This window comes from Labrus mixtus, chromosome 16 (assembly GCF_963584025.1).
Source record: "Labrus mixtus chromosome 16, fLabMix1.1, whole genome shotgun sequence".
In the NCBI taxonomy this organism is placed as follows: Eukaryota; Metazoa; Chordata; class Actinopteri; order Labriformes; family Labridae; genus Labrus; species Labrus mixtus.
The window spans coordinates 26,009,561-26,029,258 of NC_083627.1; the positions used below are offsets into that span (position 1 = coordinate 26,009,561).

The following is a 19,698-nucleotide window of genomic DNA, read 5'->3' on the forward strand; positions in this document are numbered from 1 at the left end:
CAATTCAATGGAGCATTCACACAAGACTGCTGTTTGGAGACAATTCGAAGTCAATGCATATTTGCAATCATTGAGACGAGAGCATAGGGGTAACTTACTTTGGCTAACAGCTTGCTTTTGGTGAACAATCAGAAAAGTGGGAAAAATGCAATTGCATATTAATTGAAAAGCACTCTTTTTATCTACCTGAGGACCTAGGACTTAAAGGCAGACATGACATGACATCTCAATTATCATATTAGACTTATCCTGTATTTCTTCCCTTCTCCTGTCACCCCTTTCTTCTAAAACAAAGCGGTCACACCTACAGTATCAGGAATATCTCTACACATTTAAAGAGAGCAATAATGGCAAACTGTGGGTTGCTGGTTAAGCCTTCACATCATGTGCATACACAGAGTTTTATAGTCCATGCTGTGGCGGCCTCAGGTTGAGCTGCTTGTGTCCTTTCTACTCTCTCCTGCCGTTTTTTCCTCTCTCACCAAGCGTTCTTACCCAGGTGCAAATTGCAATGAAAATGATATACCTTATCTAAAAAATAATAATCTAAACAAAAAAAAAAAAGGTACATTTTTGCAAGATAATGACGATGGGTTCTGGGATTGCACAGTGGTTTCTAAACCTCTTTTACTCTTTTGGATTCCAATGTGCACCAATACTACTCCGTCTAAAAAAGGTCATACATCACTTGCAACTCAAAATAATATGTCCCTCTTCCTTTGATTCCACATTCAGTACAGATACATGTAAGTTTCTTCACCATGAACTAAAAATATTTGTAAAGGCTTTCCTCGGTTCTTGCTTTTATTTTTTTATTGAGTGTTTAATCAATTAAAAAGTCTGTCTTAAATAGTTACTTTCTTTGTGTTTAATGTGATGAACCTTATGTCGCATAACTGCAATCTGAAAATGCATCCAACATGAAGTCTGACGATTTGATTTATATTTACATTCAGTGCAGCATTTTGTAGCCATTTTTTGTTTCACACACACAATTGTGGGACACAAACTATTTAACCCTTTGAAGATGTGTGCAAGTGCTTTAGATACGACATGCATCATTCTTGTGATTGATTGGTTGACTCACAGGATGGGGCGGGACTGGAAGTCTTCCTGATTCATCCTCTCGGACTGGCGTATCTTCAGGATCTCTGTGTAGCTCAGGTTCTGCAGGCGACTCTTGAACTGGTCCAGGGAATTAGGCTTGAGAGTGAGCGCTCGCATGATCTGCTCCCTTACCACCTGCATAACCTGCAGAGGAGGAGAGGAAGAGGAGGGTGAGATCATCAAAGATGCAGGAGCCAACACTAAACCCCCTCCCTCTTTTTAGGGGGGTTAGGGGAGCATATCACCGTCTGCTCAGTCCCCAACAGGATTAATAAAGTTTTTCTCAGCCTGTAATCCAGTCTGGTGCACTGAGCCTTAAGAGGAAAAAAGCACAGCGGAATAATTTAACAGCAGCTAGTCGACTGTTAGCCCCAGTGTCATGCATCAGTGAAATGCATGACAGAGCCTGCATCTAATACCCCGGCTAGCTAACAGCATTAGTCTGGCTGTGGCTGCAGAAGCATGACATGAGCGCTGTTCCAAGTCATCAATCCCACTCATGGGGTCTTTGTGATCAGCTGAGGTGACAGTACAAAAAGAAAAGCACTCCACAACAACACATTCAACACACCATGCATGTCTGGATCCATTAGCTTAGCGTGCATGCATCGTGAGGAGATAATTAAAATCTACACACAGAGGCAGCAAGGGTGCAAACACACATTTGAAACATTTAAAATTAGCATAGAGCAACTAGTCCACAGACTGTAAGAAGTAAGGTATAGTTTTGTGTAAATGCACAGAAATTACATTAACTGGATTACCCAAAAAGTCTTAAAAAACTAAAGCTAGTTAAGAATTAACTCAAAATAAAGGAAAGAGATCACATCACACCCACTGCTTAAGACTCTGCAATGGCTACCTGATTCTTTTAAAATCTTTTTTAAAGCTCTATAGCTTGTTTGTAAATCTTTAAGATATATAATGAATGATCATTTTTTTACATTTCATGTTTAACTTTTCTATTCTTTTAAACTGGCAATATTGTCTGAATTGTCAAACTGTTCTTCTCATTTTTATCTGATGGAATATGTGGTGGAACGAACGTGAATATGTGGATTCATGTGTTTTCATTTTTGTCGTGGTCTCATTTAAAGCTCCTAAGAGGGATTTTTACTTTTACGTAATTTTTGGTGCTCCCTGTGGACTCCCCTTGGGTTTTTGTTGATCTTGTCCTGTACTTTTAAAGGAAGTGTTTTGAGCTCTTCAGTGACAGCTGCTTCCATTTAGCTTTGCACTCTCTGATTGGTATTCTGTATAATTAGGATTTTAGAGCGAGCATAACTCACAGATTAATTCTTTAGCTTTAAAGTTATTTAGCCTCCACACTAAAGACCTGACTTATGAAAACATAATTGCTGATGTACACTACAGAAAATCACATGTGACCATAGTATCCCTTTCAAATTAAAAGTATCTTGCAGATCTCCGTCTGACGCTGGACTGTGCAGCCTGCTGAGACATTCTGTAATATTTGGCCATAGAAACAAACTTGACTTGGCTTCAGTCAACATTTTTCTGGCCAGGTTGAACAGAGCCGTTCCAGTTTTTGCAGACGATGTGATTCAGGACGTGACAAGCAGCTTTGATTAAAGAGGAGTCTTGTTAGCAGCCTCCTCTGCGGATGCTGATTCACTGGATCAGTTCATACTGAGGCGACAGAAAGAAATAGACTGTTTTCTCTTCTTTTCTCTTTGAGTTCACTCTACTTGGCTCATTGCTGCTTGTCTTGTTGATCAAATACTCGGAAGACACTGAAGTATTTCTAGCCTTCGCAAAGACTCTTCTCCACAACACGTCGACTCAATATAATGACAGACAATACGAGTGTAGGAGGGCTCTGTGTGTATTTTCCTGCTTACACATGCACAGAAGAGTTGACACATTTGTTCATGTTTTATCATAATTGCATTGTTCTTGAGTTCAGTACTAATCTGTTTCAACTGGGCTCAACGAAAACAGCAAAAGCCAGCGAGCCAAGATCCCAACAAAAGTCTTATGTAATTTTTGTTTCTTGTCGTGTGTACTGTGAGGCGCTTACTCATCAACTTGCCAACCTCTGAACTCTCGCTAGTCAGACTGAGCCAGGGGTGAGAGCAGTGAAAAATAGAAGATCTAAAACATGAAATATAAACAGCAGAAACATCCAAACAGCACACAAAACCTAGACGAGATAGATGATTGTGGAAAAGTGTGTTGATAGTGGTGTGGGCTCTAAATCATTTTGAAAGGTGAATTGGGCTGTATAGTGATAACATCACAAAATGTTAATGAACCCATTTCTAATTTTACATCTATTTCAACATCATACCTTCAGATAGCAACCCCTTGGTTAACACCATTTAATTAATCGTGGACATTGCTTTTAGTCTGCAATGAGTTTTTTTTTTTTTTTTTTTTTACAAATTAATAAATAAAGGGGAGCAAATAGGGTTCCTTTATTGGCACACAGCACAGATACAGGGAAGTCTTTAAGGTATTCTAAAGTCACAGTCCACATTTTGCAGCTGTGTAGGCTTATTTTTCTGAAAAGCTCAGACCCAGACCCACATTCATGCAGATGATGTTGTCTCTTGTTGTGATCCAAATACAAGCAGATGATTAAGAACACAACTGGGTTAGAAAAGTACAAATCTCCTTTGGCAGAGACAAAGTCTGAAATTAGGATGTTGCTTGTTTACAATGCACCACAATGCATGTAAGGCAAGTTGTTTGAAATCAATGCAGAAAACTGACACCATCACAATTTGTAAATGGGAAATGATATCCACGTATGTCTTCGAAGGAACCATTCAATAGATGTGGGAGGACGACCAAAACAGAAAGTTTCTAAATGCAGCGTATTAACCAAAATATAAACAGCAGGAAATATATATGACCCGCCACAAGTGAGCGTGGGTCAACACTTTCCCTGCCCACCAGCTTAGACTTGTTTTGGAGGATTTTATATTTTTGGCTCAAATAGAGGCTTAGAGTTATACCAATATAGAAGGATTTCTGTTTTTTTTTTATTCATGTGTCTGTCCATCCTTTAGCATCCATCAGTTAACATATAAAGACAATTTCCATTCCTCCCTCTGAAAAAGAACATCTTCTTTAACTGCTGGATGTTATCTCCATGGTAGGCTGTCTTCTGTTCTCTGTCCCTGTCTGCGACTCCTTGTAATATACCAGCCAGATTTCCATAGAAGGTAGCCCATGTGCCCAGAAATCAACAGATTTACAACCCCTATGGGCTCTCCTTTAAGCCTCTTTCCTCTACCTGTTCTGGTAGAAAAATGTGCGGACAAATGGATGAAGTCAAGAGCTTTCATTCATGCTAGAAGAGCTTCATCACTCCTTTCCACTGCTTTTAATCACAGCTTCACAGAGTAACCTATCATACATTCCTGTACGTGTACACACGCCTGTAATCCTGATAATTAAGGCTCAAATGAATGTATTTTCCCATTAAGATTACAAATGGTCTGTTAGTTTTTGTAGCAGGAACATTTTTCCAATAATTGGCTATCTAATATTTAAAGAAATTACATGAATAGTTTTGATTGTATCAGTTTGAGTTTATCCTTTATGCCATTCCCCCAAAATTGGCTAATTATCCTCTGAATTCATATAAACAGAAAACTTCTATTTTTTGGTCGTTAAGGTTTGCCACTGAAGCTCCTTTAAAAAGTCTTGATGGGGCACCCTTCAGGTCCTTGGAGACTTTTGGCCATCCTGCCCTGATGTTTCTGCAGAGCCATCCCTGGGGAACCATCATTAAAATGCCTTGTTTGCAGTCATGTCTCCTGCAGGAAAACAATTCTGTTGGCCCATGTGGCTGCACTCCTTCTAATTAAAACCGGGAATATTCATCATATTCAATATGAACACATGGTCCTTTCACAACAGGGCAGAGAGGCAATATGAATATTTTATCTCCATCCTTCTTTTTTATGTGCTCATTGCTCAGAGAACACCTTGGCAGAGGTGAGATGATGTCAGCGCTGAAATAGACTGAGCTCACATTCAGGATACATTTTGGCTCAGGTTTGTCCTTGTGTCATCTTTGAAGGTGTCTATTAAATCTAAGTGCTCTTATTTCTACTTAGTCTGAACTGTTGATCCAAGATTTTTCTGTCCAACTTTCTTTTATTTGTTTCGCTCTACATTCCCCATCACACCTATCTCCTTCAAACCACACGCCATCATTCTTTCTTGTAGCTCAAGTTACAGCCGAGCAAGTGTCAGCTAAAGTAATTAAACAGCGTCCCATGAGCTGTCTAGTACACGAAATAAAGAGTGGGCCACACTGACTCGTCATCCTCGCTCTCCTCCAACAGGACAGTTGGGCAGTTCCTATCTCCCGGAGTCGCCCCGCCATCCATCATCCCAAACCCACCAGCCGTAACAAATTACCGTCCCTCTATAGCCGTCCAATCAACAGTCGCCACTGCTCCATTTAACAAAGAGGATGCTAATGACATCATTTACCAGCTGTCACTCAAACGCTTGCCCGCCACTCAAGCCTGTTGGTGGAATCCGGAGATTGTGCAGCAGAGGCGCTTTGGTGGGCAAATAATGCGGCGGTAATCACAGAATAATGACTCTGCTGATACTCCCTGAAAGCAATCAAAAAGTCAATCTCACGTGGTGAAATAGGAGCGTAGTGAAGTGTGTTTCTGCATCCAAAGCCTTGCAGAAAACAAAACATGTGCACATACAAAGGGGAAGCGTTCACACACATGTAAGAGCACACAGAAAGTGCACATGTTCATTTAATAAGCAACAGGAAAAGGACCATAGCAGGGACTCCATTTCCCTGCTATTGAAATGGTAATTACATTCCCCACCCCCCTGCCACCATGTCCCATGTTCAATTAATAATTATCTCCTTCACAGTTCACAACATGATGTCTTTCAAAATAAAGCAATGCCACAGAGATGGACATGGAAGGACGGCCATCTCTTATCAGACTGTACAAAGAAAGGAGTGCTGCAACGGGTTTGACTGAATTTGGACATGACAAAAATTATGAAATAAAGATGCAAAAACATGTTTTGGGAAGGTGAGATTAGGAAACCGGCTAGATCTAATAGAAAACTTAAACTGGTGCAGAATTGTCATAGTCACCTTTACATTAACGCTGTTAAATAAGTGTAATACATTGTAACACAGCTATACAGATAACAGAGAGTCTACATTGCATCAAAAAATAGTTGAAAAGTCTCGCCTTTTATTTAGTAACGCTACATGCAACCAGGTCTTGTTTACTTCTGCTTTCTGTTACTGAAGTGATAGTGACACTAATCTATGCCAACAGGGCCAACTGTGCCGCCTTTTGCTCTCCATCACCCCGCCATCTGTGTGAGAGGACACTTTGGGAGATGCAACAAAACATGAAAAATCCCACACACAAACACAACACAGTCACAGTCTGACACAAACTGCAGTGCTTCAAGGACTTTATATTGGCTACAAAAATCTTATTTTAAAACTGTAGTCCAGGCTGCTCTGTGTATCAGCTTTTGTCGGTGTCACAATTGTGACAGTGACATTGATTGTTTCGTATGAGATGCCATTTTGACCATAACCTGGGTCAAACTTTAACTCCACTGGTCTACGAGTAATGCCATCGTAAGTATGGTGACTGTCAAAAGTGCCAAAATTTATATGGATCACATACAGACAGTAACTTTTAGCCTGAACAGCAGTAAAAGATTGTTGAGGAGATAGATATTAGCTGTACTTACATAATGTTTAGGGCAGAAGCTGTTGGTTAATTAACAGTCTAATCTGCACCCTTTTTTTATAGAAAAGAACAACAAACCTTGAGAAGAAACACTAGATTCTCTATTTTATGCAACTACAATACTTAACCCAACCCATGACTTTCTAAACCTTACCAGGAGCATTTGGCATCCACATACAATGGAGATGGGCGTCACCTATTAAGACCACAAAGTTCAACTGACCTTGGCCTTTTTCCTGCATGTCAATCATTTTCTCAGCAAGATTCATTTTCAAAGTTTAACCATATGTGTGGACATTTGTCACAAGGTAGACCAAGCAGTCCACTTATCTGAAGATGGGCTGTCCAATCCCCAGCTCTTCAGGTATGCACATCTGAGTGTTCCTGGGCAAAATATTAAATCCAAATTACACCCAAGGGCAGAGCCATTGGTGTGTTGGTGCATGTAAATGGGTTACATCAGATTGACAGGTGAACAGGTTAACAGCATCTGCCATCAGTTTATAAGTTTGTGTTTGTGAACAGGTGAAGGTTTCATGTAGTGTAATGTGATTCAAGTGGTCAGAAGACTCAAGTGTACGTGTAAGTCAGAAACCACCTATTGATACTAACTTGACCACAGAGTCTGCACGTGCAAAACTGACGTCAGAATGGTTTGAAGTTAAGCCACTGGTTGAGCTAATGTGTTGAATAAGAAATAATTGAGAGTGTGTTCATAATGCCAAGTCGTTATAATGGTATCTCAGACATTTATAGGGTTGCACATTTCTACCACTGCTTGATGCATTGTTCAAAATGCCAAACAAAAGACAGCCATAATGCCATTTCATTGAGAGAGAGAGGAAAAGAGGTACTGTAAGAGGCAGATTATATTCAGTATATTCAGGTTTTCTTGTTAGACTCTCCTGACAGCCCTGTCATAGCTTCTTGTTAAGCCTGCTGAGAGCAGCTAAGTGGAAAGGCACCACTTTCATCCATTAAAATTTCAATTATGTATCTTCACCCCACGGCTCCAAATGTAGGAAGTCTCTGTATCTCAATAATATAAAATAGAGTGGTAAGGGGTAATGTAAGCTCTCTGGTCTCTTAGTAAAAGCCTTAGGGACGTGTTTGACAGCGTGACTGCACCACAGGGAACAGCACAGAGTGTATTATAGGCAGGACATTGTACAAGCGTTAACTATTCAAACACCCAAACTATTCCATGTACATTCCCCATATTTATATGCACAGACCCACACAAAAAAACACATCTGCAGGCCTCCCTCCGTCAAACCTCTTCATCCTTCCACATGACTGATGCGAGCTGGACGCCAGCTGTTGCTGCGAGCTGTTGTGTTGCCATATTTAGAGTGCTAGCGCTGCATGCTCAGACAAACTGTCAGAAGAGCTCTTTTTCAACAAGCAGGGTGCTGCTCAGCACATATGGATGACTGGAGAGCAAAGTCACCAGGGAAATCGTCACTTACTCTGAGTCAAAAAAATGCTGATGGAATCCAAGTTCTGACCTTGGCTCATGTGCAGCGTTGCATTAAGGAGTGTTTTATTGTGACAGTTGTTGAAGGAAATAAGAACATTCTGAATTTTTTGTCCCAGAGAGCGATGAGTAGATATAGTTGTGATTTAACATCTCTTCCAGGACAATGAAACAGGTCTTATTTCATTAAAGAATCTTCACACATCAGGGCTGGTTCCTTTCCTACAGTCTACCCATGATGCATCACTGCTGACTAGAAATACAATCCAAAAAATCTATTTTAGAGTCTTTATGAATCTAATTATTAAAGTTGTGTGAAAAAGTTTGTTCTCAGATATGTTCTCTATTAATAATGCAAAGAAAACTCATTTATCAGTCACACTAAAAGCTTCACTTTGCACATCAGTTCTTGTGAACAGGTTTGCTCAAAGATGGCTGGAAAAATCTGCAAAAATCTGCAAATACATTTGGTTAAAAACTTTTTAATCTGCACACTAAAACTTTTGGAAATTCTGGTGCAGTAGATTGCACGTACTTGTCAGGATGGAAGGTAGACCATCGGGGAACACCATGCCCCGCAGACAGAGAGTTACTGTAAATCTGGGTTTGTCTCCCTTCCATTACATGTGTCATTGCCATTCTGTTGTAAGCGGAGGGCTTCAAAAGTCTTATCAGACTCAAGCAATGACACATCAAATGTGAAATGATAAGGCCTACAGCTGCCATATACAGCACCATATATGAAGTGCAGAAATACAAAATGTATTAATAAACAAACAAATGAATAGATTGGTAACTAACTAACTCAAAAGACAGAAAACTGAGATTTAGGCTACTCATGTTTTCCTGATGATTTCAAGAGAGCTCCTGTGAAGATCAAATGGCTGAGTTGTTTTCACAAGGCACAACAAATCAAATTGTTCGCTGTGCATCTTTGCTCCTGCAACTCTGATGGTTTGATGCTAACGTTTGATGATCTCTGTGGCCTGATTAGTGAGCTAAGCTTCGAGATTCTCAGTATGAGTGGGTGAGATCAGAGATGCCCCCTTAGGCTGGCATGCATAAAACACACACTGCTTGGAAAAAAAGACCCCTGTACACATTCACTCTTTACCCATACTACACACTAAATACAAACTGTGAGGACAAAAAAACTATCATCAACAACAACAAACTCATAAACCAGACACAGCCGAACAAACACATCAGTTTGCTGCAATGCATGTGCAAACACACTTTGGAGCGCTGTCCTAACGTGCAGAAACAATAAAGCAAATCTTGTTAAGGGAGTGGGAGGTGAGGCAGCCAGGCAGAAAGATATAAATAGCCTGTCTGAATTCAACAAAAGAGGTGGAGGGGGGTCGAGAGACAAGAACGAGGAGGAGGAAAGGTAGAGCACAGGAGGGAGAGGATGACAAAGAGAAAGGGCTATAAAAGAAGGAATGAGGTGTAGAAAGAGAATTGGAGAGGGAAATAAAATCAGTATGAAATAGAAGACACAGCAGGTCTCATTGCAGGAGAAGGGTGGGGGAGGGGCTGCTTTCCTGTGTCCTGGTACAAGTCATAGAAGTCCTGCTTCATGCAAAGCACGACAGCAGCAGTCGCAGTTGTTGGCATATGGTAGCATGTGCAGTGCCTTAACCAACTGTCCCAAGCTGCCTCCTGAAATCCAAACATGGCTACCACCCAAAACATTTGGCACCTGCACATTTATATTGTCACATCACATTTGACTGGACACACCAGCAGCAGTTTTATTAATCATGTATGCATGCATGTTAACTTACTGGCGAAAAAGTGGAAGAACTTTCCTGCTGCTAAAGAGCACAGCCAGGAACCATTTGCATTCATTTGCATTAAGAGTCCGTAATTCATTTGAGGTGAGCAGCCTTAAATGACAAAGGAAAAGCAGCTGAATGCTGCCTCAAAAATATGCTTTAATAGGAGCTACACATAAAATAATCGGTGTTGTTCTACTGCTGATGCAGTGGGGCTGTGGGCCCAGGCCAGGGGCTGCAGTAGATAATCCCACATGGGACAGGTCAGACTTCAACATGGTTGAACAAAGCAGATTATCTATTGTCCTCTGTGTCACCCTTGGCCAGAACAGAAATGTCAAACACCAATAAAAAGAGGCTTTGCACAGAACCTGGGGGGACAGAGCCTTCTCCATAGCTGCCCACTCCCTACACACATTCAACACTGCACCGACCCTCCTACTTTCAAATCACTTATCAAAACTCACCTCTTTAAACAAGCTTTTAATGTATGATTGTGATGTATTTTCTGTTTTTTGTAGTTTACCTTTATTGTTGTTATCTTTGCTTTACAACTGTGCTTGGTGTTTTTAGGTCAAGTGCTTGTCTATAGAGGCTAACACAGAAATATATGACCAAGTTCAAGTTCTCTGGCCCAAGGGCACTTTGACCTGACAATGATACAGACAAGAATGGGTCTCTCAGCTATTGAACATGGCTCACCATTTAAGTAGCTGTGTCAATAACAGGGCTGCAACTCATGTTTATTTTTTAAAAGTTGATTGAAAGGACAGTCTTTAGTTTTAGCAATACTTGTTTTCTGAAAACAAATGATAGCATTTTCCATCCTCTTCCATTTCCTCCCAAAATTAAAGATGAAGCACAGAGACTGTCAAAGCTAAGCTAAGCAAAAGGACAGCTAGCCTAGCCCGCCAAGAAAAAAGTCCAATGGCATTGGATTGGAGTAATTTTAATCAATTTGATCTGAAAGCAGTACATGCTGATCCAACTTTCTCCTGATTTATGTGTTTTCCTGTCTTATTTCCCTTAGATGAACAATTGCATTTTAAAATGTCAGAGAATTGTAGAAAACTACCAACAATAAAGAAGACTAAGTAACATCTTTTAGAATTTCACTGAATTTGACCCTATAAAACAGAAAAAAAGCAGATTTATTTTTGCGAAACTGGACAAGTCAAAATGGACTAAGTGATACATCTACAAAACTAATTCACAACAATCCATTACATTTGGTCCATCTGGCAGTTCAGAGACAAAGCTTTTTCCTATAAAGCCATGCAGGCTTAAAAGAAGAATAAATTGATTGAGTTGCGCTCTGAATTGTTCACAACTAATGAAATCAGGTTCTGGCAGTATTTCATAGCGTCCTGCTCTGCAGTCTGATTCTGACCTCACTCTAATCCTCAGTCAAACCCCCTTGGGCTAAAACACTGGTTGAAGCTCATCCAAGGCTGAGAGAGACACAGCGGAGTGGAGGAGATCAGTGGTAGTGGCTTTGAATACCTCTGCTGACAATCGGTGGGTGATGGTGATGTAGAGTAATCCCATTCACAACAAGAGAGCCCAACCCCCCACACACACATGCACGTTCATGCACTGTACACTAGAATACAGATGATGCCTAGAGTGCTATGGGGGTAGGTAAATGGAGGACGTGTGTAAACGTGTTTTTGTAATATAGCAGCTTATATCTGTGTGACTGGGTTTGTGTAAATGAAAAGGCTGTAATCTTAGTCCTCATCTAACCTGCTTACACCTCGCCAAGCAACATTTGTTTCTTCCTTTCTTTTCCACTTTTTAGCTTTGCCACCCGTCCCATCTCCTCAATCAGTCCCTGACTTTTCATCTCCTCCATATCCTCCTCCTCCTCCGCAGCCAAGGCAACAACACAAACACTCCCTCTTACTCCGTTACTACCACATCCCCTTGCTTCCTCCATCTATCCGTGCTAACTGAGAATCACTCTCTCTTTTCCAATCTTATTACTTACATGTCACCTCCATGTTTCCAGGTGCAGTGTGATACTCTCCACAATGAAATCGTGTGCTTCTGCCAGAGATGAGTTATTAATCGCCCCGACGGAAGACAGGAATGGATGGAGGGATGGATGGAGGAGGCAGATGGCTCCTTGGAGGAGCTGATTGTGGACAGTCAGCTTTAGCGTTAGCCACAATAAGGGAAGGCTCGTCCGTCAACACAGCTGGTTTGCCTCCTCCTTTTGCTTTCTCTCTTCTTCCTGTCTTGCCTTAGTGTTCCTTCCCGATTCCTGTGTGATTCTCTCTTTTAGTACATTCCCTTAAAAAACAAAGCCACCGACAAAAAACCTCTACCCTTCCTCTTCTTTTTACTCCCCTCTACTATGATATATGTGTAAGCCTCTCTATCCTTCCTCCCTCCCTCTGTGACTCTAAGAGCATCAGCCAGGCTGCCCTGCTTCGCTTATGTTGATCTCTGGGCTTTTGCCCTGATTGGATACACGCCACTATCACAGGCGCCAATGGGGGGGCAGCAAGTGGATCACATGATTAGTGTGTGTGTGTGTATGTGTGGAGGGAGAGGTTGTGGGGAGGGAGGGATGAGAGAAGAAGGAGGAGGTGTACCTTGAGTGGCTGCAAGCTGCTACATCAATGAGGGATTTTTTTTTCTATTCCCCCCCCTCCCCCGAGCAGAGGGAGATGGAGTCTCTCTTCTCCAGTTAGGGAGATGGAGGAGGAGGAGAAGCTCTCAGCACAGACATTTGGAAAAAGAGACGAGACAGTCTGTGATAGACATTCAAAAACACATAAACACAGACGTGTACACATGCAGTAGAGAAGTGGCTCCATCTTACAGAAACAGAGCATGAGTAGAGTAGTGCAGCGCAGCAGCAGCAGCAGCGGTAATTGGCCAAGGGTTGCTATGGAAACAGGGGAAACGGTTGCCTGACGGATGTAGATGTGCCCTGGGAGCATCAGACTTGGCTCCATTAAACACACAGAAATACACAGCATACACACACATATACAACATTTTTTTTTATATATAGAATGAAAACAAGACAGAATGTATAGTAGCTTCATGATGTGTGTTTGTGTGTGTGTGCTTAAGCACCACATTGTTTTCCAGCCTTATTTAAATGTCTGTGTCTTTGTCTTAAATGAGCATGAATGCATATCTCAGCCTGTGTCGCCTGTGTGTGTGTGTGTGTGTGTGTGTGTGTGCGTGCGTGTGCGTGCGTGCGTGTGTGTGTGCGTGCGTGCGTGCGTGCGTGTGTGTGTGTGTGTGCCTGCATGTGTGTAAGGAAGATGCTTAGTCAGCCATGACAATCCGGCAACAGAGAGAAGAGCTGTGGGCATTTAAGAAACACTCACACACTCGCAGACAGCAGCGCCGTGCACACCTCCAACACTGATAACACCTGAACAAGGTGTTTTAGTATTCAACACCTCAGAAAGCTCGGCGCCGTCAGTGTCTGGCAGCAACTGTGGGAGCTGCAGGGAAATGTAGACCTACAGTAGACCAAGCGTTTTGAAGTGGACGCCCTCTGAATTATCCTTGACACAGCTTATAATCCTTCCACACACCCTGGAGAGGATAGATCCTCACATACTGAATGAGGAGCTGAATGGCAGTGTGAGAGCATTCACAGATAACAGTTACACACTATAGTCCTTTTAGAAAACAGAATATTACTCAGATTACGTTCCCTCAATGTTGGCACACAAAGGGATCTTTTGTTATTATTTTCCACTGAGGAGTTATTCATTCTTCATTAAGACACCATAAAATAAACTGACTGGGACACCAATAATTAAGACCAATTGCCTTAGCTAATGGCTAATTTAAAAACATTTAAATTAAGTTAAATTTAACTTTTCCAAGTTAAATCCAATCTTACTGGGTAATCTGTTTAGTTATCTCTTGTTTTTATGCCATATGTGTTATCATGAACTTTGGCGTATACAAGCATTCTATCAAATCCTAGAAACAGGTTTAAACTGTCAAACATCAGGTGTTGGGATTTCTGTCTGACAGGGTTTTTCTAATGTATAAAAAACTTCTGCTTTACAGATTAAATCAAATCCCTTTCCTTAACAGTACCACACATATTCCTTTCCAGATATATACTAAGTGACGGAAGAGAAGTCAAAGTCCCCTTTATAAAGCTCAGACTTAAAATGTTGACTTTTGTGATCTGTAATTTACTTTATAGCCTGTTTTAATCTGACTCACCATCCTGACCCTGATAAACCCTTTTAACTTGCATCCAATCATCTTTCCTTACTCTTGCTAGTTTTACAACTGACAATTTTAGTTACAGATAAACAACACATTTTGTTGTTGGTGGTGGAATTGACCCTTTGTACTCTCTCTGATTGGTCCGCTGACCCACTAATCAGATAGCAACCATCGCTGGGCTACAGTTAGACAAACTTTAGCTTGGGCAAAATCTAATAAGTGAGTGTCTTTAAGAGTGACACATTCATGAAACCAGGAGTAAAATCATGCTCCAAAGTTTTACCCACCACCAAAAGATGTAATATTGAGCAGTACATATGAGAACACAGATGCTGATGAGGACTTCAATAGACTGTAGGTGGATTTGACATTTATTATTCAACAAAACTTTAGAGGATGGGTAGATTTTTCCCCCCGTCGTGACTACAATCTGTTGTGATTCATCATCAGTCTCCTGCAGCAAATTAAACTGCAGTACCAAGTCTCAAAACAACAACAACATCAAAAGATGCTTTTTTTTTTACATTATTCAGTTATCTCCTTGTTAAAATTGAAAGCTGGACTTTATTTGCAACATTGCATCCGAGCTCTCGCTGCAGTTTGTCCTGACAGACTGGCTTATGAAACTCACACTGCTGCCTTCCATCATTCATGTTTTAGCAAAACAACATCAGCCGATGCAACTATAACATCACTTTGTTTATGCACACTGACCATCACTCCGTTCAAAAACTAAAATTACAACATGACTGATGAGATCTGAACCATGATATGAATGTGTAAACCTAGCTGCTATGTGGTCTGTTCTATTGACTGCCTGTATGTTTTTATTCTAGTTTATGTATCTGGAGAGCCTAAGGCAAATTTGGACAATAAAGATTAAAAAAAAAAAAGATGTGCAAACTCTGGAAAACTGGGAAACCAATGTGGAGGTGTGAGTAACTGTTTCGTTACTGATCCTAGCAGGTCAATATAAGAAGAGGATCTGGACTAAGATCAAATCACAGCATAATAAGAGACGTGGACTGTTGCTGCTTTGTAGCTCGGGAGTCTATCTGAAGATAATCAGAATTTTGGTTAACAAAACAGAGGAATATGAATATGGAACCCGTTCACTGTTTCATTTGATGCCTAATTGAATGCACAACATAAAATATCTGTCATAAACACCTATTTACTATCAGCGTCTGGCAGCGCACACTCGCACACACATATTTCCTGTGAGCCGACTAAGCCGCAGCCAGCCAACAGGAAGTTTTTCATCCTCTCCCAGACTGCAATGAGCTCCAAATGAAGATGTAGTAGCTGAATCAGGATCTCAGCCAATGCATGCAGCTTATCTTTTATATCGGGGGGGGGGGGGGGGGGGGGGATGCGGACACTGAAAAGCCCCCCAGATGTGTATGTAGATCTCTTTCTCTCTTAATCTGCATACAAAAAAGGAAACGCCTTTAACGCCTCATGTTCATATTTGCAAACATGAGAAGTATATTTTTATAGGATCTGATGTTGGCATGGGAATCTTGGCAATGCCATTCTAGTATCTATTATAATTTGAGATGTGATTAACATAGTTAGGAGTGAGTTGCGTAACTATGCGTTCTGCCAGTGTCTGCAAAAGAAAGTCATCAAAGCATGGCACAAAGCACAACGCAAATCCTACTGTGTGCAAACATTTTCTTTGAAGTTCACTTTAAAAAAAAAAAGAAGACTTTTTAAGGATTACCAATTACGGATTAGCATAGCTCTGAACAAGACTTCATATGAATGTCCATAAGGGAAGCCAAAATCCTCTCCAACTGAAAGTTCCTCACAACTGCTTCAGACCAAATATTCCAAGTTTAATATTCACAGTTATTTGGGGAATTATTAAGTAGGGACAAAATCCATAGTTTTCTTCAAATGCTCAAAGTGAACATCATAAACTTTGTCAGAAAAGTGAATCCTCATCCTGCTCTCAGGGGCTTTTACTGATTTTTCAAGCAATTAAAAAGCTTTGTTGATCAGATTATTCTAAACAACTGGGCCCTGGAGTCAGCCTCCCCACTAAATAATATATCTTATTTTGTTTTATAAACCCAAAGCAAATGTTATAGATCTAACATCCATTACACCACATCTGACAATTGCCAAATTTATGATTTGATCCTCATTTGATTGCATGTATCTTTATCTATATTGTCTTTATTAAACGAACAAACATGTTTTAAAAAATAAATTATTATTTCTATTGTATTATTTAAAATATGATATCAGATTTTGCATTTCAAAAGAAATTCATGCCACCTATTTCTACCATGTGGCAACTTCCCAAGTTCAGTTTTAAAAAAAAAAAGTTTTTTATTTTAATTAGTCAAAGAGCTGTGTCCCAAATCAACAGCAAATTATAAAAAATACACTACTGAGAATGAAAGTGGCCTTGTAAAAAATGAATGTTATATAAAGGTTCCCGGAGCTGTCTCATCAGTATCTACAATGTGTTTGAACTTTCTCCAGCTGTGGGGAGCCTGTCAACAGCAAACTCAAAGATCTAATGAATCAAGTATGAGATGTGGCATCAAGTGTTCTTAATGTTGTCTCTTTTCCAGTGAGAATGCACTAAAAACTCATTACCTACTTATTAAAAGTTTAAAAACCTAATTATTATTATATAACACATACAGAAATGGGACACTTTTTAAAATGCATGTCAACGTTTCATCTCCCATAAAACACACACTTGAAGTGTAGCCTACCTTGTTGAAGTCTTCACTTGTGGCTCTCATCTCCTTCCAGGTTTTGTTGAGCAGCTGGATGCAGATGCAGAAGAATTCCTCAAAGGAGCGATCATGGGTGAAGAACATGGGGTGGAAGTCGTGACAGTTTTCACTGGCTGTGGACAGAAAAGAGAGAGAACAGATGTTAGCGGCTGTAGTAAAAACGAGAGTCAAACAACCCTGTTAGCGAGGGTCAGAAAACTACTGCATGTGGATATAAGACAAATGAATGTACATCACAGTCATACTTCATGATATTTATCACTATGATGAAATAATAAATAGATCAGTCTATGAGTGCTGATATAGACATCAACGGGGACGACCATTGAGCATGAGATACAGTTCTCCTTTATGAAGCAAGACTGCTTTAGCTCCCATTAACTTCAAACACAAAACATCCCCTGGAGACAAATTGTGACCAACAAACTTCTGTTCCAACTGAATTAAGTAAAGATTGTTTCATTTTCCAAAGCCAGAGGGGGGTTTATATTCTTTATTAGCTGTGCACTGAAACTTTTACCCCACTTTTTGGTTGAGAGTGTGTTTGAAATAAGAAGGAGAGGGAAGAGGGGGAGCCAGGGCTCTTGAGTGCCCAAACCATATTAACCAAGAGGTAGAATAACAAGGCTTGACATTCATTCCAACTACATTCGTCTCCCTCCTGTCGTCTTGCTGAGATGAGTAGTGGCTTTGAGCCAAAGGTTGGTTCATTTAGAGACTTTCCGAGCAGAGCAGCAGGGAAACTGGCCCACCGCGAGCAGCCATGAAAATGGATGGAAGGGGTCAGGCAGCGAATGAAACTTCCCGGTATAATGAGTAATGCCTACAGGCCACAGGCACAGCGACCTGAACCTTGATGTGGAGCGATGGATGGGAAATTAAGGGGAGGGCGCGGTGGAGCAATCCGGGAGGGACATGCTTCTGGTGCCGTTAGTCAAACAGGAAGCTAATGGAGGAGAGCCAAAACAGATGCTAACTGGCTGCTTAGCTGACAACTCTGACCCCCCCAGGGACAGAAAGAAAACCCAAAAATAAAGGGTCAAAATAACTCAATCTAATACTTGATTGGCTATCCACTAAAAGTTGTTAGAGAGGTTGATGTTTGGAGTGACCTCTGATGTAAACAGGTTGTTTATCAGTGGGACCAACAGATCCTGAGGTGCCAAGAGGAGAGGAATTACATGTCAAGGCTTATTTCAGCGACAGTCTCAGGTGGCGCTGCAGATATGTCACCATCCTGAGGTTTTGTAAGGCGTGCTGAGTTGCAGACAGTTTTATTACCTCTCGCAGGGCTAGGCAGGACCTGAAGCAGCACAGCAATGAGGCAAAAAAAAATCATTATAGCGTTTGGATGCCTAGAATAGTTCAGAAACAATGTTCTGCAGTGTAATCGTCTGATTGCAAATATACTATAATGACTTCAGAGTGCCAGTCACTGAATATTTAATCGAACACGCATTCGTCCAAACTGAGGAAATAATTGAAGAGGGGTGATCTTTCTGCAACTGCTCTGCCGGCTTCTGGGAGAAACACAGCAGTATGGACGTGACACTTGAATCACTGAGGGAAATCTAAATATAGTATTGAACCTACAGAGCAGTCTGTACTAAGACAGTGTTTTACAAGGTTTTCACTCTGTCTGACTGTACAGTTTGAGCAGAGGCTTAATCTGTGTGGAAGAGAGAAAGGAAAAAGCAACATTTCACTTCCTTTTTTAACATGCTAGCTGAAATGTCACGGCTGAATCAGCACAGCACAAATGCAGTTAAAATTATCCACCTGATCGGAAAAGGCACTGTGTGAGTGCAAAGTCATGTTACTGTGATTAGGGAACTTTGCTCTAAGCCTTTATAGCTAAAGCCGGCCTTGTTTTCTATTCTTTTCCTTTTAACCAGAATGATGCTTCAACAGAACTGGAGCCACAAAGATGAAACAGAACGTCGGCTACACAGAAACAGTCTAAGTGACTGGGCTGAGCAGTACTGGAAGTCTTTGTTGAAGAAAGGGAAGAAACACCAGGCCCCTAGTTTGTTATGCTCTAAATGTTTTACCTTCATCTGATGCATTGTGCATTATAGTGCATGTGTATAAAACTGACAACAGCCAATCCAAAGGAAACTGCTTTTCACACCACAAACTGCCATCATTCTTTCACATTAATGTCTCTGAACACATTAGTCTACCTTATAACAATGTGTTCCTATGTGAGGACCAGTGTTGGGATTAATGAGTTACTAAGTAACGTGTTACTGTAACACCACCACTGTTTGTGGTAACTAGTATCTTATGACTTACTTTCCAGATTCAATAATGCTGTTACAGTTACTGACATTTACAAGCACTCGTTACTCATTACTACAACAAGAGTGCGAGGTTACACTAACGTCGGCATAGTAGCATCTAAACTGTACTAGATCCATAAACTTCCAGACAAGTTGTTTTTAAAACAGTGTCGGTCTATCTGATGGATTGAGAGCTTTGTAGAAAATTACTGTTTGTGGTGTAAGGATTAGAAATGAGTGAATCAGGGATGGATTTTTTTAAATATTCTGTCAATCAATCAAAAAGCTCTTCTGTAAAAGTAAGGATCTGAGAAGTTCAACCACAAAGAAGAACTGGACTGTTTC

General features: G+C 40.7%; 1 protein-coding gene across 5 annotated transcripts in view; it reads right to left on the reverse strand.

Annotated features, from left to right (window-relative positions):
* elmo1 (engulfment and cell motility 1 (ced-12 homolog, C. elegans)) overlaps nt 1–19,698 on the reverse strand; it is a 100,179-nt gene that overhangs the window by 12,266 nt on the left and 68,215 nt on the right. For all 5 annotated transcript variants that reach the window (XM_061060319.1, XM_061060317.1, XM_061060321.1 and 2 more), the window contains 2 exons: nt 17,048–17,184; nt 1,088–1,251 (listed from right to left, as the gene is read on the reverse strand). In XM_061060319.1, the coding sequence (XP_060916302.1) occupies nt 1,088–1,251; nt 17,048–17,184 (301 nt within the window). The remainder of the gene's footprint in view (nt 1–1,087; nt 1,252–17,047; nt 17,185–19,698) is intronic.